The sequence below is a fragment of the Maylandia zebra genome, linkage group LG6 (assembly GCF_041146795.1).
Source record: "Maylandia zebra isolate NMK-2024a linkage group LG6, Mzebra_GT3a, whole genome shotgun sequence".
NCBI classification, from domain to species: Eukaryota; Metazoa; Chordata; class Actinopteri; order Cichliformes; family Cichlidae; genus Maylandia; species Maylandia zebra.
Genome location: NC_135172.1, coordinates 12,678,812 through 12,705,957, shown reverse-complemented (window position 1 = coordinate 12,705,957; position 27,146 = coordinate 12,678,812). Strand labels below are relative to the sequence as shown.

The 27,146-nt window shown below is 42.0% G+C and overlaps 2 protein-coding genes, 1 long non-coding RNA gene and 2 other non-coding genes across 5 annotated transcripts; 1 reads left to right on the top strand and 4 right to left on the bottom strand.

Annotated features, from left to right (window-relative positions):
* Positions 1-317: 317 nt before the first annotated feature.
* Positions 318-9,903, bottom strand: LOC143419156 (uncharacterized). Its single transcript, XR_013099134.1, has 4 exons — positions 9,739-9,903; positions 8,320-8,424; positions 1,669-2,265; positions 318-1,317 (listed from the first exon to the last, which is right to left on the bottom strand). It is a non-coding gene; the product is annotated as an uncharacterized LOC143419156 (long non-coding RNA).
* A 6,069-nt stretch (positions 9,904-15,972) lies between these two features.
* trnas-cga (transfer RNA serine (anticodon CGA)) lies at positions 15,973-16,054 on the bottom strand. Its single transcript has one exon. It is a non-coding gene; the product is annotated as a tRNA-Ser (tRNA).
* Positions 16,055-16,629: 575 nt separating this feature from the next.
* Positions 16,630-16,701, bottom strand: trnag-ucc (transfer RNA glycine (anticodon UCC)). Its single transcript has one exon. It is a non-coding gene; the product is annotated as a tRNA-Gly (tRNA).
* An 895-nt stretch (positions 16,702-17,596) lies between these two features.
* Positions 17,597-19,096, top strand: LOC143418946 (transcription factor 7-like). Its single transcript, XM_076884677.1, has 3 exons — positions 17,597-17,821; positions 17,957-18,064; positions 18,202-19,096. Exons 1-3 carry the CDS (start codon positions 17,732-17,734, stop codon positions 18,334-18,336), a joined length of 333 nt encoding a protein of 110 aa, XP_076740792.1. The 5' UTR covers positions 17,597-17,731; the 3' UTR covers positions 18,337-19,096.
* Positions 19,097-19,346: 250 nt separating this feature from the next.
* LOC143419093 (leukocyte elastase inhibitor-like) lies at positions 19,347-26,492 on the bottom strand. The gene is made up of 12 exons (XM_076885375.1): positions 26,471-26,492; positions 26,309-26,376; positions 25,894-26,052; positions 25,485-25,606; positions 25,239-25,391; positions 25,179-25,185; positions 22,782-22,899; positions 20,758-20,900; positions 20,300-20,377; positions 20,065-20,154; positions 19,813-19,993; positions 19,347-19,685 (listed from the first exon to the last, which is right to left on the bottom strand). Exons 1-12 carry the CDS (start codon positions 26,490-26,492, stop codon positions 19,459-19,461), a joined length of 1,368 nt encoding a protein of 455 aa, XP_076741490.1. The 3' UTR covers positions 19,347-19,458.
* Positions 26,493-27,146: the final 654 nt, after the last annotated feature.

Sequence of the window (27,146 nt, the reverse complement as noted above, 5' to 3'; positions counted from 1 at the left end):
CTGAAAACCGATAAAAACCCTGAAAACCATACATTTCACACCTGAGCCTCAACTCTCGCGGCCCGGTACCAAACGACTCACGGACCGGTACCGGTCATGTTAAAAGAATGTTGGAAATTTGATCAGAATACGGTGAAAATGAGAGAAACAGACATTTTTCTCAGATCATTGTGTTAAATCGTCAAAATCCCCGTGTTCTCTTTAAGACTATCAGCTCTACTCTAAACAACCCTGAAAGCCTCTGCTGACACATGTCATCAGTTCCTTTCTTTCTTTGTAAACAAGGTCGAGTCTGTCAGGTCAGCAATAGAACTTCCTACAGATGACCCATCAGTGTTTATTCCATGACTGTAAACATGTTTCCATTCGTCACTTCAGTCTTTACTCTGAAATACAGGAAATGACATCATGGCTCAAAATCTTTGTCGTTCAAACAATTCTTTATTTAACATTTTTTTAACTTTATTTAACAAAATACATTCAATAAAAACTTCAACTGAAACTGATTTTTAATCCAACCACTGAAAAAAAAGGTAACGACTGAACACAAACACTACAGAAGAACAATTTATAAAGATTAACATTGAACTATAGGAACAGTTTGATTCATAGCCTCATTAGAACTTTAACTTAAACTTAAGGAGAGCCGACCTGAACTCTGTGGAGCCTGATCTCCAGGGTTTTAAGTTGGACTCTGAAACCAGAAGAGGATGTTTCTCTCTCTTCAGATTCGCTGTCGTCCTGTGATGGGAACGGTTTCAGCCCTGCGTGATCGCGCTGATGTTTGCACAGAGCAGATGATGAAGTGAATGTTTTGGCACATTGGTAACAGTGAAACAGTTTATTAGTAACGTGGGATCGTTTGTGTGCAGAGTATGAACTGAGATTACTGAAGCTCTTGTCACACTGCTCACAGCTGTAGTTTCCTTCCATGTGTGTACGTTCATGCTCGTTACGATGACCTGACTGTGAGAAGCTTTTGTCACAGTGTCTGCACTTGTATGGTTTCGCTCCTGTGTGGACTCGTTTGTGTGTTTTAAGCTGACTTGCAGTGGTGAAGGATGACCCACACTGATCACAGAGGTGCTTTTTGACCCCACTGTGAAAGAGTTCATGTTGTTTTAACTCAGCTGATGTGGGGAAGCTTCTCCCACATTCTTTGCAGTATTTCAGTTTGTCTCCAGTGTGTTTACGTTGATGTATTTTTAGGCCGGCTTGCTGACTGAAAGTTTTTCCACAGATGTCACAACGAAAGTCTTTCCCACCACCACAGCGATGACAGGGTTGAGAAGTGGATCCATCTGTGTCGCTCTGCTTCTAAACAAAGACACAAAGACCGTGTAAGTCAGTCCTTCAACACTTTTATCCTGAAAGTCGCCTGAAATAAAGAGCATCTCTGCAGACGTCCAATTACATTTTACTGTTTCGATTAACACACTCAGTTTACTGGGCTACAATAACTACAATACTACCACCATAATACTACAGCAATACTTATTTAATATTACAGTAACATCTGACTTACACTTAAATGAAATGAAAACCTGAATAATGGCTCAGAGCTACTCTTCGGTGGTGCAGAACTGCTAACATGCTAACACAATTTAATGAGCAGACTTGTTCCAAACAGTCAGACTGAACTTACAAGATAAAAATAAAAATACAAACCTCACAGTAACTGCACTTGTAGAGTCTCTTTCTGGTGTGGATCTGTTGGTGTTGTCTCAGGTACTGTGGAGTTTTAAAAGTCTTCTCACACAGGTCACATTGATAAGGTCTCTCCTCAGTGTGGGTAAACATGTGGCGTTGTAACTCTGTGTCTGTTGTAAAGTATTTGCCACACTGATCACACCATTACACATCTTCTCCGGTGTGAATGCGTAGGTGTATATTTCGGTACCCTAGCTGGCTGAACGTTTTTCCACAGATGTCACAGCTGTATGCCTTAATTCCAGAGTGGGTAACTAGATGTCTCTGTAAGTGGCTACTGTGAATAAAAGCTCTGCCACACTGATCACAGCTGTAAGCTTTAACTCCACTGTGGACGACTTGGTGTGTTTTCAGGGAATTCTTCCAGGAAAACGACTTTCCACACAAGTCACAGCTGAACGGTCTCTCTCCAGTGTGGATGAGCTGATGTTGTTTTAGTTTAAACTTCCAGGTAAAATCCTTCCCACACTCGTCACAGGTGTTTTTTTTCTCTCTCTTTCTTCTGTGAGGTTTGTCGGCCTCCTGAGAGCGCTGACTTCTCGGTCCATGTTGGTCCTGCAGTGACAGAGATACAAACAGAGGCAGTGAGTGAAATGCAGTCATTAAACAAACTGAAGCTTCAAACTCCCTCCATTAACACTAGTTTTAAACCTGAAGGTGGAGTGTGGCACCAAACACCTTAAAGGTCTCTTATCCCCACCTACTGGTAGTAGTAACACATTACATCCAACCTGCTGTTAAAGATAATTAATCATTGTTCAAACACTCTAAAATCATGCCCATCCCTCCTGCCTGTGCACAAATATTAATGCTAACACACTCAGAATAGTAATAAATGTTTACCAGGTCTGTACTTTTTTATATTTCCTGTTTGTTTCCTATTATATATTTCTATAATTGTATAATTTATTCGATAATAATAAATCATATGTAACAGTTACTAGCTTGGTTCAGTGAAGGATGATGTCAGAGTCTGACTGTAACCTGACGTTTTTTTTTACTTTTACTCGCTACATTAAAAAAAAAAAAAAAATCTGTATTTTCTACTCCTTACATTTTCAACACAGGCTTGTTACTTTTGGTTTAAGTCATTTGAGGGGAGTTATTTCATCACTGCGGGCTTCAAAGATCAAATTGATTTGAGCCTAAACAGTAACACATGAAATCCAATCCTGCATCATACACCAGGCTGTGTGGTAAAGTCCTATAAATGGAGCATGTAACGATCACTGTAACACAAACCGTAAATCTTATCTGAGTTTAAAGGTTTAAATCACCATCAATTTCATCCTTCTATGATTCAGAGTTTGGCGACATCCTTATCATACAGAGTTCCGTTGGCTGAGTTGGGAAAAAGTTCTCAATAGAGTTTTTGAGCTCAGCAAGGAAATCTGTCAGTTCATGGTGTGAGATTATTATATTATCTTATGCCACGTTATACCCCTAATTAAAGATAGTGAAATTATTATGTAGTTTTAGTTTGCATTATTCTCCTGACTTTGAAGAAGGTGACAACTATTACAGTTATTAAACTGATTTGTATTACATTAGACTGCTGATTTATTGTGAATGAGTGATATTGTTTTATGATGCATTATACTGCTGAGGTATAAGAAATACTGTTTTCAGAGAGTCATGGCCTTATTTGTCTGATTAGAAGAGAACAGAGCATACCGGAGAGGTTTTCTGCCCCATCTCATCAGGAGGAGATAAAACAGGGAGCCAAGGCCGTCACTTAGGCGCCGTAAGAGAGAAAGAATGTGAATGTTTAGGTTTTATGACTAGGTGGAGGGGGGCTGAAGCTATAAGAATGTGAGAAACACTCAGACGCTTCGAGATCAGGCGGACACCCTCCCGCGCTCATCTCCCCTCCGGATGGTTTATGCTCAAAAGTGTTGAATTGTATGGAATAAAAGATTGTTGATTGAGCATTTATACACCGAGTATTGTCCTTCCTTCAGCCCAAAGATCAAAAGAATTGGGAGATTTAACAATGGACATGGCATGTATGATGCAGTGAAGGCATTTCAAGTGAAGCTGTCACAAATGCACCAGTGCAACCTGTCTCACTTTCCCTGTTGCCAAGTAATGTTGAACCAAGTCGGCGCACTTTGCTGATAAACTGAGCGCACTGAGTTCGCGGCGCTTTGGTGACTGTGAAGCACAAAAAGAGAATTTCAAGCTTCTTTTTTACGTGGAAACTGCACCTGTGCAGATTCAGATGGAGCTGCAGTGTAATGGTACACTCAAGGCAAAGTACGACACTGAATGGCCTGCACAGTTTATTAGTTCCATTCCTGCAGCAATGCCCCAGCTCCGTCTACATGCAGCTCCAACCTTGTGTATGTTTTCATTTATTTTTTCTGGGGTTTTTGCAGCATGTTCATATTTCTAACTTGCATAATTTTGACAGGATATATTTTTATGAAGATCAAAACATTTAAAGTTAAAGTTGATTTTTTAAGTTTATTTATTCTGGAATAAAATTCCTGTCTGTTTTTATTCATATTTCTGTTTAAAAAACATGGTTTTAGTGTGTTCAATAAATGTTTATCTTGTTTGGCCCGCGACCTAAAGTGTGCCTTGAGTTTTGCTCCCTGTGCAGTTGAGTTTGACACCCCTGGTGTAGAGGATGGAAATCAGCCAGGACAACTCATGAAACATCTGCAGACATCTGGTTGAATTCAGTTGTGTACATCCACAGAGAGCAGCAGGTCAGCTGATCACAGCCTGTACATTAAGAACATCGACTGGAGCTCTCAATAGAAATGATTGTGAGCTGTGACTCTTTTCCCCACACTGAGCCACTACAGCTGATTTTAGGGTTGAATCCTGCTGAATCCCACTTTAACCTCTTCCCTGCCCATTTTCCTCTTTAGAGGCAAAGTCACCCTCTACAATGTAGGCATTGTATTATTACATGAATATTACATTACATTAATATAGCACAAGGTTCAGTTAGTTTTGCATAAAATATATATCAGTACTTCATCTTTTACCCCTTTAAGACCTACCATAGAACCAAGAGCTTATGTTTATATTTTTACTAGAGATGGCACGATACCACTTTTTTATGTCCGATACCATAAATTTGGATATCTGCCGATACCGATATGAATCCGTATTTTTTAATCAACAGAACTGTTTTTTTTTTAATATCTTGCTGTTTTTGTATAAGTTCATACTCAAGTTAAAAAACAAAACACTAAAGCTATTCTGTTATACCTGTATGCAAAAAATACACAGCACCCAAATATTTCATAGTTCAGTAATAGTGATCAATCTAATACACTTAATCCTACTCCATCCTCCCTATTCTGGTATTTTAAGGAGTAAGTAACCTAAATAATAGGGCTCTAAAACTCCCAGCAAAAAAAAAAAATAGATAGGGAATCACCCACCCTCCACTTCATGATGCTTAATCAACATAATCAACTTTAATTTGATGCAGTGTGAAAAAAGATTCACAGAAATCAATTATTTTTCAAGAATAATTAAATAGATTCAACATCTTTCTTCAACAGAATTGCAGACTGCACAGATGGTACCTTCCCAAAGGAAAAAGTAGTAAAGCTTACTAGGGTATATTAGGCTTAGTTACTATATACAGTCATGGACTTCTATACATTTTACATCAGATTAAAACTTTGGGTGTAAGATTCAGATAATTATTTATTAAAATCTAGACATTTTAAATGAGAATAAGAAAGAAAAGGATGTCTTTGTGCCCCCTTTTCCCTGTTAATGCCCTATCGGCCACCCTGGCTAAACTTTGCTAGATCCGCCCCTGCACAGTTACCAGCCGTCAGCTAGAAAAGGATCCTGGTGTAGAAAGTAATATTAAATAAATTCTAACAACAGCTTATCAAGGTTAAACGTGCTGCTGTTGTTCAGCTGCTGGTTTCCTCTTTCTGGCGCGAAGTGGGCAATAAACAAACAAGAGAGACGGACTCGCGACAGAAAAGCCGATCAGCTGATCATGATTTCATGACTGAAGTAGCAGCAGGAGAGGGAGGGGGAGAGAAGAGGCAGTCGCTCCATATATGTTCCATCGCAGGAATGCTTTACAAACATTCAGAGACGAACTTACACACTTGCTTTACTTCTCTCTGGGATAACTTCCTCGGAGATGAAATGCTGGATTGGTAGCGAGGCTACAAATACACACAGCCGCTCTATCACGTGAGCACACTGCTCTGACGTGCTACGGTTATGAGCCGAGTTACGCCATGTCGCAAGTTTTGTGAGGTGCTTTTTTGAAATTTAATGGATCGGATTACATTTTTTATTTCTCTCCGATATCAGATCCAGTAATTTACGTCAGTATCGAACCGATACGATACGTGATATCGGATCGGTCCATCTCTAATTTTTACATGCCCTTAATGCAGGGCTCTAGAGTGCGACCAATTTGGTCGCAAATGCGACCAAATTTTTCAGTGGTGCGACTAAAAAATATATTTGCTTGCACCTGTGCGACCAAATGTTCGGGTAGCAAAAAAAAAAAAAAAAAAAAAATCTGCAACCTTCCCTGTGGTCAACAACAGACACACATTATGCCCCTATCGTGGACTAAACCAATCAGAGATAGTAAGGGGCGGGACCTCTCTGATTGGCCGTGGTCCAGTTGAAAGTGCAGGTGGAAGTGGGAGGTGAGTAGCTTGAATAAAGCGATATCAATTCATTAAATCCTGAATCGACTTTTAAATATAACTGTGTTTTGCCAGAAACGCCAGATTCTCAGATTAAAGCTCACAAAACCAAACAACCAACAACCAAACAGCAAATGAGAGCAGGTACACGGACTCCACACAAAGACGTAAACACAGAGCCAACGCATCAGAATCAGCTTTGTCTTTCTCGGCTTTCTCAGCTTAGCGATCCTGATGCGTCCGGTCCACGCTGTGATTACGTCTTTTTGCGCTGATTCTGAGCTGCAGGTTTTGTCTCTCTCCAACCAAAATTCACCGAGCCAGCAGCAAAAGAAGCAGCAAACTGCGCTTCACATTTGATCAATGTCGTAATGAATTTTGCTGTTTTGCTTCCACGACTATTAAAATCACACTTCATGCACAGCTAGCTCTCTCTCTCTCTCTCTGTACTTCAAGAACAGTTTCCCGTCTCCAATCTCTGTTTTCTGTATTATTCATTCGCTTATTACCCACCAGTCTACCGCTGTTTACGGCGCTGTGGCTGCTGTCTTTTTCTATTCTTTTTTTCACTTAAATGACATCGGACAAGCAAGCCTATTTTTTCTGTTGTTCAATACTGAAGAAATTTAAACTTTATATGCAGAACATTGTAGAATATTTTGAAGGTTATCTGCTATAAAAAGCCAGACAAGGAAAATCTCCTTCATGTTTTTCTGTGTTTTATTCTCAGTTACTTTCACACAAAGGCATCTGCTGTGATGTTCACAATTCTGAAGAAGTCAGTACTGATAAATGATCAGAATTATAATATTTCTGACTGTCTGAGGCTAATTTGAATCGAATCGGGACTTTGAAAACCGGAATCGAATGGATTATAGAAATCAGTGATGATACCCAGCCCTAGTGAGCAGCCTAGGCACGACAGAAGTGGATGTAGCTGTAATAGGAAAAGAACTATTGCTAACTTTTCTGTTAAGTTAAGGCCTGATCCTTCTGAAATTCATAGCCAGTGCTCTGACACGGTGTCATCAATCTTTGAATGCTGAAAAAGCACAGTGTATCCAGAAAAACACATTATATTATATAAATTATTATAAAATTTGTGTGCGCCTAACTTTTGTGCTGGTACACCTAACTTTTTAAAGTTAGGCGTACCGGCAAAAAGTTAGTCTAGAGCCCTGCCTTAATGCCATTTTGGGGAGCATTTCAAGTTGCTATACATCAATATGACCATTATATCCCAAATGTTAATAATATCTATGCATTAAGTCCATAGTAACTACATAAAGTGCAAAAAAACTGCAATAAAATACAAAAAAATTTAAATTGTTTTTGTTTTGTTTTTTACACATATTTGTAGTTAGAAAATTGTATCCCTCAAAACTGTAAATTTAAAAAAGTTGCACATTGTTTCCAACCACAGGAAATTTGTTTTTGAGCATTTTTGAGGAAAAACAAAAATAAATATTATAATGCAAATTTGCAAACAAACAGCATGTGCATCAAAATAAACTATTACCAACAGTGCAGTTTGAGTTCTAAGCATCCCAGAAACAATACAGAAAAGAATAAAGTCAAACATGACTTTTAAAAACACCAGTATAGGTGTCGCTGAAGGCAGGTTTTGGCAGGTAAAGTTGGACATGTGATAGTTCGCGCTGGCATCTATTCCAACATAGGAAGTGCTATGAACAGCAAAGCGTGTTTCTGGTATATTATGTTTTTTTGCTGCAAGTGCTTTTTATGCAATTTCTGCAAATACATATGTGGAAGGAAACGTGACCTAGGGCAAGCTGATGGCATAAGATGTAAGTACAACTATTCCTAAATAAAATAATTGTGTTAGCTTAAGTGCAGTTCTACCGGGATTTTAAAATTGTTACGCAAAACGGAGCATTCCTGCTCCAATAGGCCTTAAAGGGTTAATGGAGTATTTCTTAACACTAGTATCTGTCACCTTCTTTGTCGAACTCATTGTTTTCTCTGCAGTGGCTGAGCTGAGTCCAAGTAGCGTAAATGTTCCCCTGCTGCTCCGTCAGACTCTTCTCCTCCTGCTGATCAGCTGGGACACAAAACAGAACTTTGTTAGGCTCCACACTGCACTGAAGAGTCAAAGTGTCTCATATGTTCATCTGAGAGCACAAACAACAAATTTTAGCTTCCCTGGGTGAGCAACTTGTTTAAAACATACACAAAAGGTTTGAGCACCGATACCAAATTCAGCAGTATGGCACACCAGTACCAGGAGAGCAATTCCTCTTTAAAAAAAGCCCTGGCAAAGAACAAAAACAGAACAATCGATGGACCTGCATAAACGAGTACAGTGTTTCCCAACCACTGTGCCGCGGCATATATACGTGTGCCGTGAGAACTGATCAGGTGTGCCGTGGAAGATTATCCTATCTGAGTGGGTGTAGAAATCTGAGCCATGATCTGAGTAACCCTCATCACTCAGTCACACTCCGATTCTCTACTTATATCAAGTCCATTGCACTACTTTCAAGCATTCTGCAACCTGTCCTCTAATTTATTCTTACTGTCTTACTATTTATATTGTTTTCCATGCACGGTTGGTGTGGAGCACCCACAATTTAGTTGAATATGTACAAAGACAATAAAAGACTATTCTATTCTATTTTAAAAACTCTGCAGTACTTTTAAAACACAGATCCCCTCTTGGGGTTCGAGGCTGTATTTGTTTTAAAAATGAATCTCTGGTATCTCTGGCCTATCATTATTATTTTGCTAACAGTTAATCAGGCTCATTTACTGAATACTGATCAGAATTTATCAAATTATCTTTGAAATGATTCTAACAACAGGCCTCTCAGAGTGAGGCCAGTTTTTACAATCACATGCCCTGTGGGCTGACACAACTTTGCTGATAAGACAAAGGCAGCTGTGTTTTAGTCTGGAATACATTTATTTTTTACCTTTCTTTTAAATTGATTTCATTATAGCACTTTTACCGCCAACATATTTGGATTTTTTGGCGCTGGAAGTGACCTTATATTGATGATGGCTGGCGTTAGCTAGCTAGCTTGGATAGCATGCTGCATTCAAAAACTATGCAGGTGCCACACAGTGACAGAGATGCTAACTAGCGCTTAGTAACAGACTAATAAAATAATAGAAACTCTGATTACACTTAGCTAATTTAAAAGCTTTCTTCTAATAATAACACTGTTTTCTTCTCTGTGTTTCATTAGCATTTGTTAATATTTTCTTGTAAATTAGTTTATAGCAGCTTGACTTGATGTAGAGGCTTTTTCTTTCAACTGGTTCACAAATAACTGACAACAGAGACCGAGGAGAGCAACAGAAAACTTCACTCAGGAGCTAAATTCAAGATTGACTGAACTCAGATCAAAGTTACCTTAGTGCTTCACTTTAGATGAGGAAGAAAAATAAACTAAAACACAAACGCAATGAAGCGGGAACTTCGCGGCTTCTTCTTCTTTGGGGTTTTTCTTTGGCGGTTAGAGCTTTAAGGTGCATTACCGCCACCTGCTGGACTAGATGGTTCTTAAACTAAAACTAGACATTTAAAAGTATTTTAATAAACAATAAAAACAAAGACAAAATGTTTCAGTGTGTTATATTCATGAACATAAACATCAGATGGCTTCAGCTTACGCTTACCCCCATTTATTTAAGAGAATTTGCTCTCTGCAGGCGAGGATTTTTTGTTTAGAGGATCTTTGTAAGCCTGTATTTACTTTAAAAGAAGGGAAGCACTTCTTCATTCTACAGAAAAGGTGACACATTACAGATGAGTTCATAAAAAGTGTCTCTGTCACTCTTTCAAGGCTCTGTCACTTTTTCTTTTTGACTGGAACAGCATGGTAAAGTAGGCCTAGGCTGCCATCTTGTGGCAGTGTGTTGTTACTACAACATATGAAATTCTATTGGAAATATAATTCAGCACCACTGAGCCGCTCTCTCAGTTACAAACTGAACCTGTTTCTTAGACGTATAAATCACTAAGTACAGTGAAGCTTTTGGTTTTGTAAAAGTGTTTCTTATTCTAAATGCATGTTGATTTTTATCAGGGTGAAGAGCAGTTAGCAGTGCATTCATGGACATCTTTAAACTATTAATTGAAGAATCTTTGGTCATGATGGCATGAACTAGAAGCGTGAGCTCCAGGTGAGACTGCACAGAACAACAAGTGTCCTTAAACTGCATCAACTGATGACTTCTCACAATTTTATTCCACTGTGTGTTTTTATCATTGAACGTTTCTGTCTTCAGGTTTCTCTCAGACCAAGATTGAATGTGATGACAAGGGTGATGGATGGTGTGACATGTGCTGCTGGCCCACAGAACCAGGTGAGTATGCTGTCCATGTGCTCTGCAACAATGAGGACATCCAACACTCTCAGTTAAGATTAGTTTTCATGATTGTTGCCTCAAGGCCTGAGATCATGGTGGTGGGCTTGTGATGGACACACATGGCTGAAACCTCTCCTGTAGAGGCTAAGCCCAGGCTTGAAACCACTGGGGTGTTCGTTGGCAGGGGTGACGCAATGTCACTGGTATGCATGAATTTATTAAACTTGATACAGTCCAATAACTCCAGCCTTACTCATCTTGTCCTTCAGATTCTTTATTTCTAGGATTTAACAGCAGCGCAGCGGTCACAAACTGTTTGCTTCCTCCCGATCAACAACACAGCTGCCGCTAATTACGTGTGTCTACCTTAAATATCTTCACAAACTCAAAATGTGACCTCTAGCACCAAACGCTTGCTGCAGTTCTTGGTGTCAGAGGTGACACACAAGGTATAGCACAGATGTCGTTATACTGCTCCAGCTGTGTATTGCTAGCTGTGGGGAGGCTTTTTATCTTGTTTACAGCATCTCTCCTGAGCAGGAAGCTCTGCCAGCCCAGCTCGGCTCTGAGCCAGACGTTATAGTATGAGTGGACCAAGATGATGGTGCTTCCCATCATACTCCACTCGCCAAATACACTCTCTGATGCACCACAGCACACCGCAACCTGGTGAGGTAACAAATCACTGACAGTGAGGCAGAGACAGTGCTGATGCATTACATGACAGTGTTGGTTTACAGTCAGAACTTAGCAAAGAGTTGCTGTACGTGTGTGTGACACATACCAGAAACTCCAGCAATCTGTAGGTCCCATTTACACAATATATGACTTCATCCATGTTCTCCACTGGAGCTTTATGAAACTCCTCCACCATGAAGAGAACAACAGGTCAACAGAGTGCCAAGCACCTGGCGGTAGAGTGTTTCAGAGTTATTATGGAATTAAAAAACAAGCAAATATACATGTTTAATTATTATTGGCCTGAACTGTTTGGGTAGAGCAAGTTTAAACTATTTAATTTAATGTTTTTGCACACTGCGATGCGGTTGTGTGTTACCTGGAGAGAGGTGAGGATTGAGGAGGAGATGATGATGAGAAGCCAGAAGTGCGTGTGGAAGAACTGGCAGATCATAAAAGCCATGTACGCTGGAAAGATCAGCAGGAAGGGACAGAGAGAAACTGCACGGAAGTGCTTCCACAAACTCCTACGGGACGGGCAGCAAAACCAGCGTATGAGAAAGCAGTCAGGTTGATAACAGGCTTTGCAAACACACATTCAGTCAGATTACATTTATTGATGTCAAAAAGACAAACTGCCTGTTTAAGAATGAAGAAAGAAGGACAGTACACCGTAGTATTACTTAACTTATGATGTTAGCATGAGTTGTACTGATGACCATAGATAATGAATTCTGTGATAATTAACTAACTGCCCATAGTTATTAATAGTTGTTTATGATCAGTAAAAAATAAAACAAACAGTGGGACACAGAGTTTTCTTAAAAATAAACACATGAAAAAAGTCTTTGGTATATTATCTTAATTGCCTCTACATGCTCCCAGGGCTAGGACTCAGCTATCTCCAGCATGGACTGCAGGATGGAAGCAACAACAATAAAGAGGATGATAGAGAGGAGGAAGGCTCTGTGGATGACCTGCAGCTCAATGAGGCCAGTTTGGACAGCAAGGATTAGCAAGGTGATCCCTTCAGTCATCCCCCTGCACAGAGAGGAAACAAATTAGAGCAACACACCACAATTATATGCCTTGGCTTTGCACTCAAGTTGGAGATCATATACACGTTTATCCAGACTTGACCTTTGGGTATACAATGTCAATTATTTTATCCTATTAGACAGTTGTGTGAAATGCAGACATCCTTAAAGAACAGTGTAGTAGCGGCCGGTAATAAACCAGTCCTCATAAAGGAACAGTGCTCTTTAATGAATTCAGCACAGACTTTACATCGTAGAGGTAACAGGGAGACACAACAAGTTATCAGTTAGCCATCTAACTATACTCTAACTCTAAAACTTTTCCAACTCCACTTTACTCTTATTTCACGACACCACCCTCTAGTGGTGCAATATGGTACGATCATTACAGGACAACATCTCCTCTCTCTTTATGAAAAGAGTTCACCAAATAGCGTAGTACAGAAATAAAGTAATTCACTGTTTAGCAAGTCACACATACACTTGTGAACTTAAATGTCGCAATAGTTATACCATCAGAATACTACAACTAGCAAAGTTTAATAAGCCTGAAACTATATTGCACTCCTACGTAAAATGAAAAGAAATTATTATTCCAGTTTTTCCATGACAATTTTTTCTTAGTGCATTGGTGGCAGAAAATCAGTTCTTTTTAAACTCAAGATAGAACAAGTAATAACATTTCTCTAATGTTCTTTTTCAAGCAACCTATTATGCTACAATATAGTCTTTGTGCCAGCGAGGCTTGTACTTGACGCGTGGCAGTCTTCTGGCAGTAGGTGAGCCAGTCTGAGTGTGGTGCAGCCTAGCAGCTCAGTAGGTAGAGTGGTGGCCCCATGATCGGAAGGTCGGGGGTTCGACTCCACTGAACGGCTACCCTGAGGTACCCCTGAGCAAGGTACCGTCCCTACACACTGCTCCCCAGGCGCTGCACTGGTGGCTGCCCACTGCTTCACTGGGTGAATGGGTTAAATGCAGAGGAATTATTTCCCTATGGGGACTAACAAGCTCACTTTACACTTTACTTACTTTTACACAGTGTCAGCGTTCTTTTCAGTCACTGGGCGACAGCGTGCTAGATGAGTGGCATTCCAACTCTTTCCATCACTCAGCAAGAAGGCATTCAAGCCTTTGGCTTTTGTTACTGTTACAGGAGGGGTAAATCTGGGATGTCCTTTGGGAACATGGTGGGGTTTCCTTATCCTCACACTCTCTCCTGGTAGAAAAGAAGGTTTCCGTGCGTGACGCCTACCATCAGTGTAACGTTGCATTTTCAACTGATATTTCTGAACTGAGTGACGTGCAACGTATCCAGTGGAGACACAGCAGGAGGCAAAGGGAGTACATCCAGTATAGTACGCATCTTCCTGCCACACAGGAGTTCTTAGGGAGAGGGAAGTAGAGGGAAGTAGTTGCATGCGGTGTTGCACAGTAAACTTGAAGCCAATCCAGCACAGTCGCCTTCCATGGTTTCGACTGCTGGATTGATGTCTGGATACAGGTGCGGAGGGCACGATGAAACCGTTCGATTGCTCCGTTTGCAGCTGGGTAGTAGACAGATGTTCTGCTGTGGGAGATGCCTCTATTCTGGAGGAATGAGGTGAACATTACAGAGGTGAACTGTGCACCATTGTCAGTTATGATGTTCTCTGGGTTGCCATGACGACTGAAGACAGATGAGAGGAACTGAATGACATCATCAGTAGTAGCATAAGGTGAAAAGGCAAGCTCAGGCCATTTGGAGTAGTAGTCAGTCAATGTTATGACGTATCTACAAGCAGGTATTGCAGTATCAAAAGGCCCAACAATGTCAAGACCAAGTTTTTTCCACGGTCCATCAGGCAGTGGGACGGGTTGGAGAGGAGCAGGATTAGTATGTGCAGTTTTGTCATTGGACTGGCAAAGGAGGCATGAGGTTATGGCAGACTGAACTTGTGAGTCCATTTTTGGCCACCAGTAGAGATCTCTTAATCTTTGTTTTGTGCGCACAATGGTGACTTTCATGTGCCAGTGCAATCAGTTTAGGTCTCACTGAAAGTGGTGCAATGAGCCTTGAGCCTCTGAGAACATAATCACTTAGGGTTGAGAGTTCATTACGGATTTTGTAGTAAGGTGCAAGCGTGACATCAAGTGCTTTGATTGAGGCAGGCCAGCCACTTTGTATTTGTGAACGCAAAGCAACCAGTTCAGGGCAAGTTGAACAGGCAGAGTCAAAGCCCGCAACTGGAAGTGAGGACATGGCAGCAGAAACTTGGGCTACCATTTCATGATCTGAATCTGATGTGGAATGGGAAGAAACGGGCAGGGGCAGGCGAGAGAGACAGTCAGCTGTATAGTTCTGAGAACCTGGGCGGCAAATAACATCATAGTCAAAACACAGGAGGCGGGCAGACCAGCGGGCGATGCGCATGCCAACCCTATTAAACCCTTTGGTGCTCAGCAGCGTTGTCAGAGCTTGGTGGTCTGTCCGCACAGTGAAACGTCGGCCCCACAAATACGTTCTCCATTTCTCTGCAGCCCACACACAAGCATAAGCTTCTTTTTCAACAGTTGAGTACTTTTGATCTGTTGCAGACAGTGTGCGGTAAGCAAACGCCACAGGTTTTTCTGTGCCATCAGGTTGCACTTGAGCAAATACAGCACCAAGCCCATAGTCACTTGCATCAGTAGAGATCACAACACGCAAGGCAGGGTCAAACAGTGCCAGTGCAGGACTATTCACCAGGAGTTTTTTTACTTCTTCAAAGCTCGCTTGTGCACCTGAAGTCCATGTGAAAGTGTTCTTGTCGTTAGCACAGCCACACATAGGGGCTACAACAGTTGCAAAGTTTGGCAAAACTTGGAGTACCATGACACCAAGCCCAGGAAGGATCTCAAACTGAGGGAACTGAGGAGGATTAAAGGGGCAGCACAGCAGCGTTTTGGAAAATAGTGTAAAGGCTTTTCAGGAAGCTTTTAGGACGCTGTGAAAATACTGAATTTGAATAGTGGAGGCTAGAAGTAGTGAATGTATCCTTCCTCTCTATCATTAGATGGAGAGAGTGTACAAAGGCCGGCATAGTGGGTCTGTGGCCACTCTTGCGCTTTTGCGTGTCCGTCAGCCAGCTGTGGAGAAGAGCAAAGTTTTTACATGCAAAGAGCTGAAGTGAAAAGCAGTGTTCCAAACAATGAAATGTGTCCACTCTTTGTGCTTTTCATGCAGTAATGTTTGATGTTTGAAGCTATTTCTGCTGTTGTCCCATTCCCGGTGAAATCCGCTGTCCCTCCAATCCCGATCCTCTTGCAAAGCAATCAGCATTTGTCAGACGCATCAGTCATTGGCGGTACTCAGACAGGATCCTGGATGACTACACGTCTGGGGTGCCTAAGAGAGCAATTGAAGGATGCCATGTTTACTGAATATGTGCCTAATTTTGTCAGGACATAGCTGGGTCCATTGCTTCTGCGTGCTCTATTTTCACAAGCAAAGGCCTGGCTCTTTCTCCTGGCACCTTCTCAGGTGATCTCCATGCCGTGGCTTCTTCTCAAATCAACGTCTGGACTGCCGCAAAACAGCTGACCGTTGTCGACAGGATTCGAACCTGTGCGGGGAGACCCCAATGGATTTCGAGTCCATCGCCTTGACCGCTCGGCCACAACAACCACATTTGGTTTTGGAGCTACATACTTGAAAGACATACGTCTTCCAAGTCCTACGCCACACGTCTTTCAAGTAGGATGTGCACAACAACGGCCACGCTGGATTGTAAATGCGGTAGCTGCATGACTTTGGTGAGAAAGCTTGTGGTTTTGCAGTTCCGTGAGATTGGTGCAGCACAGCTGCGGTTGAAGCTAGCTGGCTGACATTAGCTTGCTTGTTTGCATGAACAGTAACACACACAGCTGATGATTTTGCCACCACAAAGAGCTGATCAGTACATGGTTAGTAAAATGTTATCTTCATTCCAAACATTCAGCACAATATTTAAAGTGGGACTGGGTGTCTTTATGAAGAAGTAGCGTGTCCAATCCCAGTGTCATGTAAGAAGGTATAGGTATGAAGTGATGAGAACTCAAAGCCTGTGTGAACAGTGTCTTTCCACAGCAAACGGTAGCAGCGAGGCCGATGAAGAATGCACCTGGCCTGACATTGTAAGCCTTTGCAGAAAGAGCGGAGAACGTTTTTAGTGTAAAACAGTACGCAGCCCACATGCTTGAACAGCACTGCGAGAAGCAACTGCGATGGCCGGGAATCGAACCCGGGTCAACTGCTTGGAAGGCAGCTATGCTCGCCACTATACCACCATCGCTGTGAAAAACTGCAACATCACTGATTCATTGTCCGGCTTATGACGCTTTCAGGACAATTAACAAGGTGGGCATTGGGATTACTCGCTTGTCAGGTTCTAAACTGGTCAAAAGGTGGATCACTAAAAAGACTAGTGCTCTCATGCAACTGCACATTTAATCTCATCAGCTAAGCTTCTTTGCTACTCAAGTGTGGCCTCTCACGCATTTAAACTCTTGTGTGATTTTTAGCACCTTGAGAGTCGCAATGGTCACGCGAGTTCTTCAGGTCACAGCAGACAAGGTGCGAATAGGTGTGAATCTGTCTTGGGACGAATCTGGGACGAGGACGTCTTTGGCTCCTCTCTCAAGTTATTGGACTTTGGCAAAAAGGTTTCACGCTTAATTAAAAAATGAGAGCAAGTGTCTGTGTCCCGAATACAAAGTGGGAGCTGGTTCCACAGAGAGGGGCCTGAAAAGTGATGGCTCTGCCTTCCATTGTACTTTTAAATCCCCTCGGAAGACAGCAGTCTGAGAGCAAAGCACTCTGTTGGGATGATATGGCACTGTGAGATCTTGTAGACAAAATTGGGGGTGATTATTCAAGACCTTGTGTGTGTGAGGGCAAGTATTTGGATTTTTATTTGGGATTTAATTGGGAGCCAATGAAGAGAGAAGTCCATATGGGGGAAATATACTCTCTCCTTCCAGTCCCTGACTGTGCTCTGGATGCAGCGTTTTGGAAAATAGTGTAAAGGCTTTTCGGGAAGCTTTTAGGACACTGTGAAAATACTCAATTTGAATAGTGGAGGCTAGAAGTAGTGAATGTATCCTTCCTCTCTATCATTAGATGGAGAGAGTGTACAAAGGCCGGCATAGTGTGTGTACCAGAACAGGGCTGTGTGTAAAGCACAGCCAGGCAGCTGAACACTGTATTGTTCTCTATTTTGTCCTCTTTGAGCGGGAGACGAGCCACCACAGCTGGCAACACCTGTCAGTGAACACATTCAGGATGAAGATGGGCCACACGTCACGAAGCTGCCAAATGCCTTCATGCTCTATCTCAAAGAGCAGAGGCCAAAGGTCATTGCTGAACTCAACATCCCTGGAAGTGCAGCCGGAAATGCAGTGGTGGGACAGAGAGTAAGTGTGTAACTCTGCATACATTTATGCATCTGTTAATGTTGTCTGCTCATGTTTTTGCATGTGTCCCAGCTGTCCTGTAGTTATGTGTAGTAGCAGTGCTCACAGTGTGTTCTTATGATCTTCTGTCCACAGTGGAAGTCGCTTTCAAACGACCAGAAAGCCAGATATTTCAAGCAGGCTGAAACAGAAAGACAGAATCATGCCAAAGAGCATCCAGCCTGGTCGACCAAAGAAAACTATGTATGTCCAAAGTGCCAACATGCAGTTCCTACATGTGTGCATCACTGCACTGAATGATGAAACAGTCACTGCACAGAGTTTGTATCAGCTAATGAAAACTCTGTGTTTGTTTTCCTCATTGGACTCCCCTGTTGCAGCCCTTCAGTTCCAGACAGAGGAAGCCTTTGTCGCAGACAGTGAGGAAGAACTGCTGTCAGTGCTGGAAGAGCTCGACCCCCTCCCCATCACTGCGCAGTCTCAGCAGCCCTCACCCACCCCTGCCTCTCCTGTAGATGCCTCTCAAACTGCATCAGTTCAACCCCGAGTTGAATTATTTCAAGACCGAGATGAGCCCATCTGTTTTGCTGAAATCCAAGAAGACATGTGGTCAGTGCTTGACTACCTCCCCGTCTCTCAGCAGTCTAATGTGCTCTCCTCTCCTCATTCACACAACTACTCGACTCCTAAACAAAATCTCATCTGTCCTGCTGATTCCCCTCCATCCAAACTGGCGTCCTCCCCTGTTGCATTCACTGAATTGCCGTCAACAACCCCCATCTTTTGCCAACTAATGAAAAACAATAATTTCACTATAGACGATTGGACCGATTTCAATTGAATTAAACTGTTACTCCTGTTATTTCAACATCTGTCTTTGTGTAAATAAATGAAAAAACAAACAAAAGATGCTTCTGTCATAAGTTACAGCAGGATGAAACAACCTTCATGTAGTTCTTGTTTTTAACACTGCAAACCTTCTTTAGTTCTTTTGTTTCCTTTCATATTCAGCACACATCTGTCAGTGTCCACTAACTGTCAGGGAAAAGCCAGATAAAAACACTGTGGGGTCTTTTGGGACACGTGCTCGTTGGGTTTACTCATAGATATCAGAAATGATCTGTTCTGTATTCAAAGGATACACGAAGGACGTTTGTATTAAATGCAATATAGCGACTGATCATATGCTGCTTTCTTTGGGGGCTTTTCACCACCATGTTACACAAATCCAGTTTCTAACTGAAAAGAAAATCCTTCACCATTTTCTAATCAAATTCCCTGGTTTTCCATGTCAGAGATGTCATGGCTGAAAGGATCATCGCATATTGAGCTCAAAGCTAAACTCTTGTGTAGGGCCTCTTTCCATGTTGCACCATTCATTTTAAAAAGTCCTGGTAACAAGAGACAGAGGTGACTTGATGTATTACAGTTACTTCCCAATTTACAGAAATGATGTGACTTCTGACATTTTCCTAGCAGGAAATGTGCTACTGTGGGACACTGAAAGAATAAACAGCAAGGCACGTTTTGTTTTAATAACTTTTCTTTACTTCATTTGTATGAACTAGGTTTACCTTACAAAATCTTATACTGTATATAATGTTTTATGTTTAATTCATGTCAATGTCAGCTCGTGTTTACTCGAGTGAGCAGTACCGGCCCACAAAGAGAATGCTCTTGGTGGGTTTATGTCGGATGAAGAAGATGAAGGGATGGTCGGCAACAAACTCAGCGGGAATCGTTATAGAGCGGACTTCCATGTCAACCCCAGTGGCAGCAGCAGCCTCAGCTCCTTCTTCATTTACATCCACCAAAGCCTTGTGGACAACTTTGGACACTATCAGGTCATTTGCTGGAGACATTCCTAGTAGATGAAGAGCCCAGAAATCAGTTGTGTTTTATTCTTTAACAGATGATGTTTTGCAGTTTTTGTGCTCTCAATATAACTGTATAATTGATTCAGTGTGTCTCATTGGTGCAATATTTCTCACCAGAGAAGTCTCTCTTGTAGATGTCAAAAGCGTTCTCCATTCCCATGTTGGTCAGGATTTTCTCCAAGTCATACTTCTCCTCCATCTTAAATCGAGGGAGCTTGACATCAACCTCGTTGGGGCTCATCATGTCTGGGCGAGTCCAGTCCACAAAGTTCTGATAGGTCAGCTCCTTCTCCAGCTGTGTGGATACAGTGTCACTAGCTTGTCTGATTGAAACTGGACATTAAAGTACTGGTAAGTGCATCTTACCTTTTCCAAGCCTGTGGTATCATCTTCTATGTCATTAGGCAGGAATATGAGCATGCTGAGGTCATTTCCTTTATACGGCATCTCAAGAATCTGTCCAGAAACATTGTTTTTATTTATTACTCCATCAAAGATGATCTGACTTCCTAATCTAGAAATTTAGGCTGATATTTGTAAAAGACAAGTTTTAGATCATGCTGGTGAAATCCTGTAATAAGCTGAAAGTGATGGATGTTACCTTGCAGTTGGCCTCAGGAATGGTCGCAAAAGGAAATTTACTTTTCTGCTGCATCATCTTCACCGGCTTAGTGTCGTTCTGAAAAATAGGGGAGACAAGAGAAATGTTTTTTGTGTTTAGTCTCAAAATGATCTCAAAAAGTTCTGTCATGGTTTTATTCCAGCCATTGAGTGGATTTGGATGTAGAGCACACGTCACAACACAACTTGTTCTTGTTAGCCGAAGTTTGTGATGTGCTGTTGTTTGAGATTTATTTGAGAACTTATTGGATATTACATGAATAATAAACTGCATTGCATAACTGCATAAAGTTGGAAAGTGATCGTCCTAAAAGCACGATTTTATCCCCTCAGAGCTCCAGGCTTCATGTTCTCATTCAGCAAAGTCCACAGCTCGTTTGTAGTATGACAGATCAAAGTATAACTGCACCATCCTATGCTGCCTTTCTGCACTGTTACCTTGTTCAGTCGAAAATGCACATCAGCAGTCTTCTCCTCCTTAAACTGCGTGTTCCAGCTGCCCTTGAAGTAAATGGCATTCACGAGAACCAGCTTCGTCAGGCTACCCACTGCATCCTGGCTTAGCAAGTCCTTGATTTTATCTGGTAAAAAGAATTTATGAAAACTATTAACTATTACCAAAGATGCACTAGTTACTGTACAACATCTTCAGCTATAAAATCAGAAAACAGGGCAACAGCAAGATGGTTTTTATTTTAAAAAAAGGGGGAAAAAGCTTTATGATCAGTATAACAGGGAACAAAAAACAAAAATTCAAGCGTAGGCTTGAAGCCACTGAGGTGGTTGTTAGCGGGGGTGACGCGATGCTTCTGGTATGCATGAATTAATTAAACAGTCCAATAACTCCAGCAGTACTTATCTTGTCCTTTTTGGTCTTTGTTCCAAACATTTTAAGATAAAAGCGCAGCGGTCACAAACGTTTTGCCTTCTTATGATTAACAACACACCTGACGCTGATTACGTGCGTCCACCTTAAATACCTTACATAAACCTACCATACAGAAACTTAAAAAGGTGGAATCCTCAGTGGTGCTTGGTGCCACACCCTCAGGGACTTTAATGTTATATAAAAACACTGACAGCTCAATATCTGCCTCAGTCACTCTCCCTGATCCAGCTGAGTCACCAATAGGAAAAATCTGCTTTTCACAGGAACTTGGTAACAGCAATAAGAGAATACGTAGTTATTCCAAGAAGATATCGTCTCTCTCCCATATATAACATCTTATTGGAACCGATATGTTCCAGATATCAAGTGGAAGACAGTCTGGATGGTCCCCCATAAATATTTGATTGTAAATAAGGTGAAAGAAGTCTCATTTAAAATTCTACATAAATGTTATCCAGCCAGTCACTACATGGTCAAATGTAAAAGGGACATAAATACTAATTGTACTTTCTGTGGGGATCATCCAGAAACTGTGACGCATCTTTTTTGGTACTGTTCTTTTACACAGAGATTCTGGAAGGAATTTAGCAGGTTTGTTATTGTCCATATTTTAAGGGAGTTTTCTTTACGATGGGAAAATGTTTTATTCTGTTTGTTTAAGTTCCCCAAGAAGTATGAGAAATGTTTTTTATGATGAATTTGTTCATACTTTTAGCTACATTTTTTATCCATAAATGTAAGTTTACTAACAAAACACCATATTTCTGTCATTATTTTAAGGATGTGGAAATGTACATACAATCAATATCAGACTCCACCAACACAAAGGCTCTCAAAACAATACATGTATGTGAATTCTTATAATTGTTACCTTTTTCTTTTACTCTTGGCTTTTTGTGTTCATGTTCTGTTGTTTTGTATACTTCATCTGTTCGTATGTTGTATACTCATTGTTTGTTAAATAAAGTTAAAAAAAAAAAGAAAAAACTTAAAAAGGTTACCTCTAGCGGCAACATGAGGTATCAACCCAAAAATGGCTCCTACAAAAATAATGGGATTAAGATTGTCTCATTTCCAGCAGGTGGCACCACAGTCCTATAACCCTCATAGAAAGTCCTTGTATCCTATTATTATAGATGGTAGATTTATAAATGGCCTGTATTTGTATCGCGCTTTTATAAAAACAATGAATGAATTTCCTGCTGCACTTAAGATAATATAAAGATATAGAATCAATAGCAGCCAATCCTAAATGGGCCTGAAAAATAAAAATATGTTAAAGACACAAGTGATCAAAGTAGAAGTACCCATCACATAATATAATAAGAATAGAAGAATTGGCCTGCTATTTACAGCAACATACTGCTGTGATGGTTTTATTAATAGCATGAAACCAAACAGTAAAACCCAGAGATAGTGCTGCTTAATACTGAATAGAAATTAGACTGGAAGAACTGGAAACAGAAAATAATGTGGACGGTGGACAATCCGGTAATAATGTCTCAACTGAACACAACACAACTGATCCCCAAGGATTTACAGTGGAGATCATTTAAAGTTACATTATGCTTACCTTGTGTCTGCTTCTCCACCCAGCTGTTGATGTGGACCCTGGCCTCCTCTGCATTTCCTTTGAAGTCCACAGACTCGAGCTCAGCGTTGTAATGCTTTTTGGTGCCTTTTAAAAATTCCTGGAATTGTGAAAATAAGTCACTCGAAACAGATTCAACAAACTACGGAGACTTCAATCAAGTTCAGTCACTGTGTTAAAACATTTTCAGTCCTTTGGATGCAGTTGAAGCTTGAACTAACCAGTCAGCCTTTGTCTAATAAAAGATTAAAGCAAATAGCTTGTTGGATGCCAATTTAAGTAGCCAGCATAGAAAAATACACAGATTGTGGGTAAGCTGGTTTGTAACGTTTCGGTTCAGATGGCAGCAGTTTTTGCTGACAAATGTAAGTTTTAGTATTTCTAAGTATTAATAAATTATTGTTTTACTTCTTTATATATTTCTTTATACTATTTGCAAATATTTTAAAAGTTTAATCTGCTGTGATGACTGGAACACAAAGGAGAGAAATGGTGCCTTGTCTCTTGTTATGAACTGTAAATAGCTAAGTGCTTAGAGCAGCTGGTCCTAGCACACTTCAAATCCTGTCTCCCCCCCACCCTGGACCCCCACCAATTTGCATACCGCCAGAACAGGAGCACAGAGGATGCAGTCTCCATCGCACTGCACTCTGTCCTCTCACACCTGGACAACAACAACACCTACGCCAGAATGCTGTTTATAGACTTCAGTTCAGCATTCAATACAATCCACCCCTCACAACTCATCAGGAAACTGACAGACCTGGGCATCAGTTCCCTCATCTGCAAATGGTTACTGGACTTCCTGACCAACCGCCCCCAACATGTCCGGCTGGATAACCGCTGCTCATCTACCATCACAATGAACACCGGTGTACCACAAGGCTGTGTGATGAGCCCTTTCCTCTACTCCCTCTTCACCCACGACTGCAGACCTGCTGATGGTTCCAACACCATCATTAAGTTTGCAGATGACACCACGGTGATTGGCCTCATCAGTGACAACGATGAGGCCGCCTACAGGGAGGAGGTGGATCGTCTGGCTGAGTGGTGCGACACAAACAACCTGCTGCTTAACACCGAGAAGACCAAGGAGCTCATCGTGGACTACAGGAGGAATGCTGACCCACATCCACCCATCCACATTAAGGGGACGGCTGTGGAGCGTGTGAGCAGCTTCAAGTTCCTGGGAGTCCACATCTCCGAGGCTCTCACCTGGACGACCAACTGCTCCAAGCTGGTCAAGAAGGCTCACCAGCGCCTCTTCTTCTTGAGGACTCTGAGGAAGAACCACCTGTCCTCAGACATCCTGGTGAACTTCTATCGCTGCACCATCGAGAGCATCCTGACCAACTGTATAACAGTCTGGTACGGGAACTGCTCTGCCTCGGACCGGAAGGCGTTGCAGAGGGTCGTGAAAACTGCCCAGCGCATCGCCGGAGCACCACTTCCTGCCATAAAGGACATCTACAGGAAGCGGTGTCTGAAAAGGGCTGGGAAAATCATCAAAGACCCCAGTCACCCATCACATGGACTCTTCACCCTCCTGCCCTCTGGGAGGCGCCACAGGAGCCTCCGGACTAAGACCACCAGGTACCGGAACAGCTACTTCCCCACAGCTGTCAGACTCCTGAACTCTGCCTCCTGACATCTGACCCACGTTAAACTCATGCACTGAACATACACACCCCCACAATGGACAACTGTACCCTCAAACACACAATAATAACATGGAGTGAACCACCACTCACAACCACTAGCACTTTATATAGCCTCTGTAGAAACTATCTACACCCTCACTTATCTTAACTGCACTACTGTATAGCTCTGTGTAAATAATCATTCTGTACATTCAATAATCTTTAATCCTACAACTGTTTACAACTTGCATAGTTGCCGGGGATTCCCATGATGCATTGAGTTTTTCCTTTCCAGTCACCTTTCTCACTCACTATGCATTAATAGACCTCTCTGCATTGAATCATATCTGTTATTAACCTCTGTCTCTCTTCCACAGCATGTCTTTCTCCTGTTTTCCTTCTCTCACCCCAACTGGTCGCAGAAGATGGCCCCGCCCCTCCCTGAGCCTGGTTCTGCTGGAGGTTTCTTCCTGTTAAAAGGGAGTTTTTACTTCCCACTGTCGCCAAAGTGCTTGCTCATAAGGGGTCATATGATTGTTGGGTTTTTCTCTGTATCTATGAAGCGCCTTGAGGTGACTTTTGTTGTGATTTGGCGCTATATAAATAAAATTGAATTGAATTGAATTATCTGAGGAAGAAGCAGAGTTGGTTTGTTTCCAGCTGAAATCATCCAGGCTCAGGAATTTGAATCGATCCACATCATTTCTGCTTGAACTAGAGAACATGAGTGTCGACTTACATTTGGTCTGTGAGACACATGTCATAGTGACAGTATTTGGGTTAATATGGCATTACTCACCCTGGTCGCATTTCTTCAATATCAGGCACCAAGTTCAGGAACTCGTTCTTTGCAGCCCGCGCAAGGTAGGAGGTCTCCAGAGTGGGAACCATCGGGAAGTTTTCACAGTCTGAGCAGGAGGGACTGGAGGCACGTGAGCTGTTCTCAGGGGTCCTTTAACACAAATCACACCAAGTTAGAATCAAATAGATAACCTGTCAATAACCATTTGCAGATCGAGGTCAATGTTCCTAAAAATATGTTTACTTCTGGCCCATGGAGCCACAGCGCGAGTCCGAGAGAGAGGGGCAGGTAGAGGAAGGGGTGAGGGTGGCACTGCTGAAGCTCGTCACGGATGGATCACGTCCGATCGGTGAGATGAGAGAAAGCTGAAGTGAAACAACAGCAGGATGAGGTAGACGTCAATATAGGAACTCCCTGATGTGACACAGAAAGGCTATTTTTTTATTTCTTTGTATTATTTCTCACCTTGCAGTCACTGATGCTGTTCACCAGCTGCTTGTATTCAGTATTGAAGGTGTGTGTCAGAAGGCGCAGGCACTACAACACAACAGGAACAAGACCGATCAGCTCCGAGCAGAGAAGGAAGAAGACAGCAACAAGAACGCCCACTAAGCCCACGTTTTTCTCACCTTGGTGGCCAGCTCCTTCTCACGCTTTCAAAGGTGGTGCTGGAGATCTGCGAGGAGACGGAGGTGGATGTGGACAGAGTGCCGGAGCTCACGCTGGGGGACAGAGACTCACTCAGGGACTTGGTGGTGGGAGCTGTTCCCACGGGAGCCGCCTCTCCCAGAAGGTGACGGGTCTTTTCCACCTGGACGAAAGATGGGGGCGAATGTGAGGTGGGGAGAAGAGGGGAGGTTAGTCATGTAAAGTCTGTACTCTAAGAAAAAACTTTTTAGAATAGCACTTTGGTCTTTGAGCTGAAAAGTCATTTTTCCCTCAATGATATTAAACAGATTTATTTCTTTATGAATCTTTTAAGGCCCCACCTCCTGCAGCTGCTCCATCTTCTCCAGCTCCCACTGGTGCTCTAGGATGAGGCTATCTCCTCTGGGCCTCCAGCCGGCCAGGTTCTCCTCTCCACGCACATAAGCCACTGATGTGTCCAGCACCTTCCTCCTCCTCCTCTGCATCCCTGCTCAGGACATGAGCCCTCATTAGGATGAAGCTCTCCACAGAATTATGATAAAACAGCTGCCGTTCTTTAAACATGTTTCATGGCCGCTCACCTGAGCTTCCAGTGTCAGACATCTTACACAAGCTCAGCTCGTAGATCCCAGTCACTCGGTTGTTATAATGAAGCAGAAGTTTTGAACAAGGAAACTTTGTAACGAAATGCCAACGACCGCCTGTCTGTTTTCAGGGCTGTATTTGAAGCCATGCTCCAATCAGGCAAAGTTTTAAGTGTTGCACATTTCGATGGGTTTCTTTCAGCTGACATAGTTTCCATTTGGGTCATGTGGTGTTAGATACCCCAGCGTGTGGTCAGAGGGTGAAGAGCCCGGACGATTAGTGGGATTTTAGGTGTGGTGTAAAAAAATGACGCTGCAACTTTAAAAACGTTGTTGCTTTAAGGATTAACGTACAACCATACTTGGGCTGAGTTTGACACTGGTTCTCTTCAGTAATTAAAATAGCTTTAACACATGATAAGATCAAATGTCAGCTACACTGTGACAGTCGAGGGGCCACACTCAGATATATTTATTCGCTTGTTCTCTTTGTGTGATAAGAGTTTCCATCTGAATTTAACCCCTGTGTGGGGCTGATCTTTCATTTCATTTTATTTCAAGCTCAGATTCTTTGCCTTTGGCACATTTTCTGTGACGAGACTTCAAACCATTCCCACCGTCCTTATTAATCAACATGGTGAAGTGATTCTTCGCAAGGTGATGGGATAGGAAG

Coding starts and splice junctions, on each gene's coding strand:
- LOC143418946 (XM_076884677.1), top strand. CDS start 17,732: ATGCTCTATCTCAAAGAGCAGAGGCCAAAGGTCATTGCTGAACTCAAC. Junction 17,822..17,956: donor ATGCAGTGGTGGGACAGAGA/GTAAGTGTGTAA, acceptor TTCTGTCCACAG/TGGAAGTCGCTTTCAAACGA. Junction 18,065..18,201: donor GGTCGACCAAAGAAAACTAT/GTATGTCCAAAG, acceptor CCCCTGTTGCAG/CCCTTCAGTTCCAGACAGAG.
- LOC143419093 (XM_076885375.1), bottom strand. CDS start 26,492: ATGTCTGACACTGGAAGCTCAG. Junction 20,378..20,757: donor TGCATTTTCGACTGAACAAG/GTAACAGTGCAG, acceptor CCTATTTTTCAG/AACGACACTAAGCCGGTGAA. Junction 19,994..20,064: donor ATACCACAGGCTTGGAAAAG/GTAAGATGCACT, acceptor GTATCCACACAG/CTGGAGAAGGAGCTGACCTA.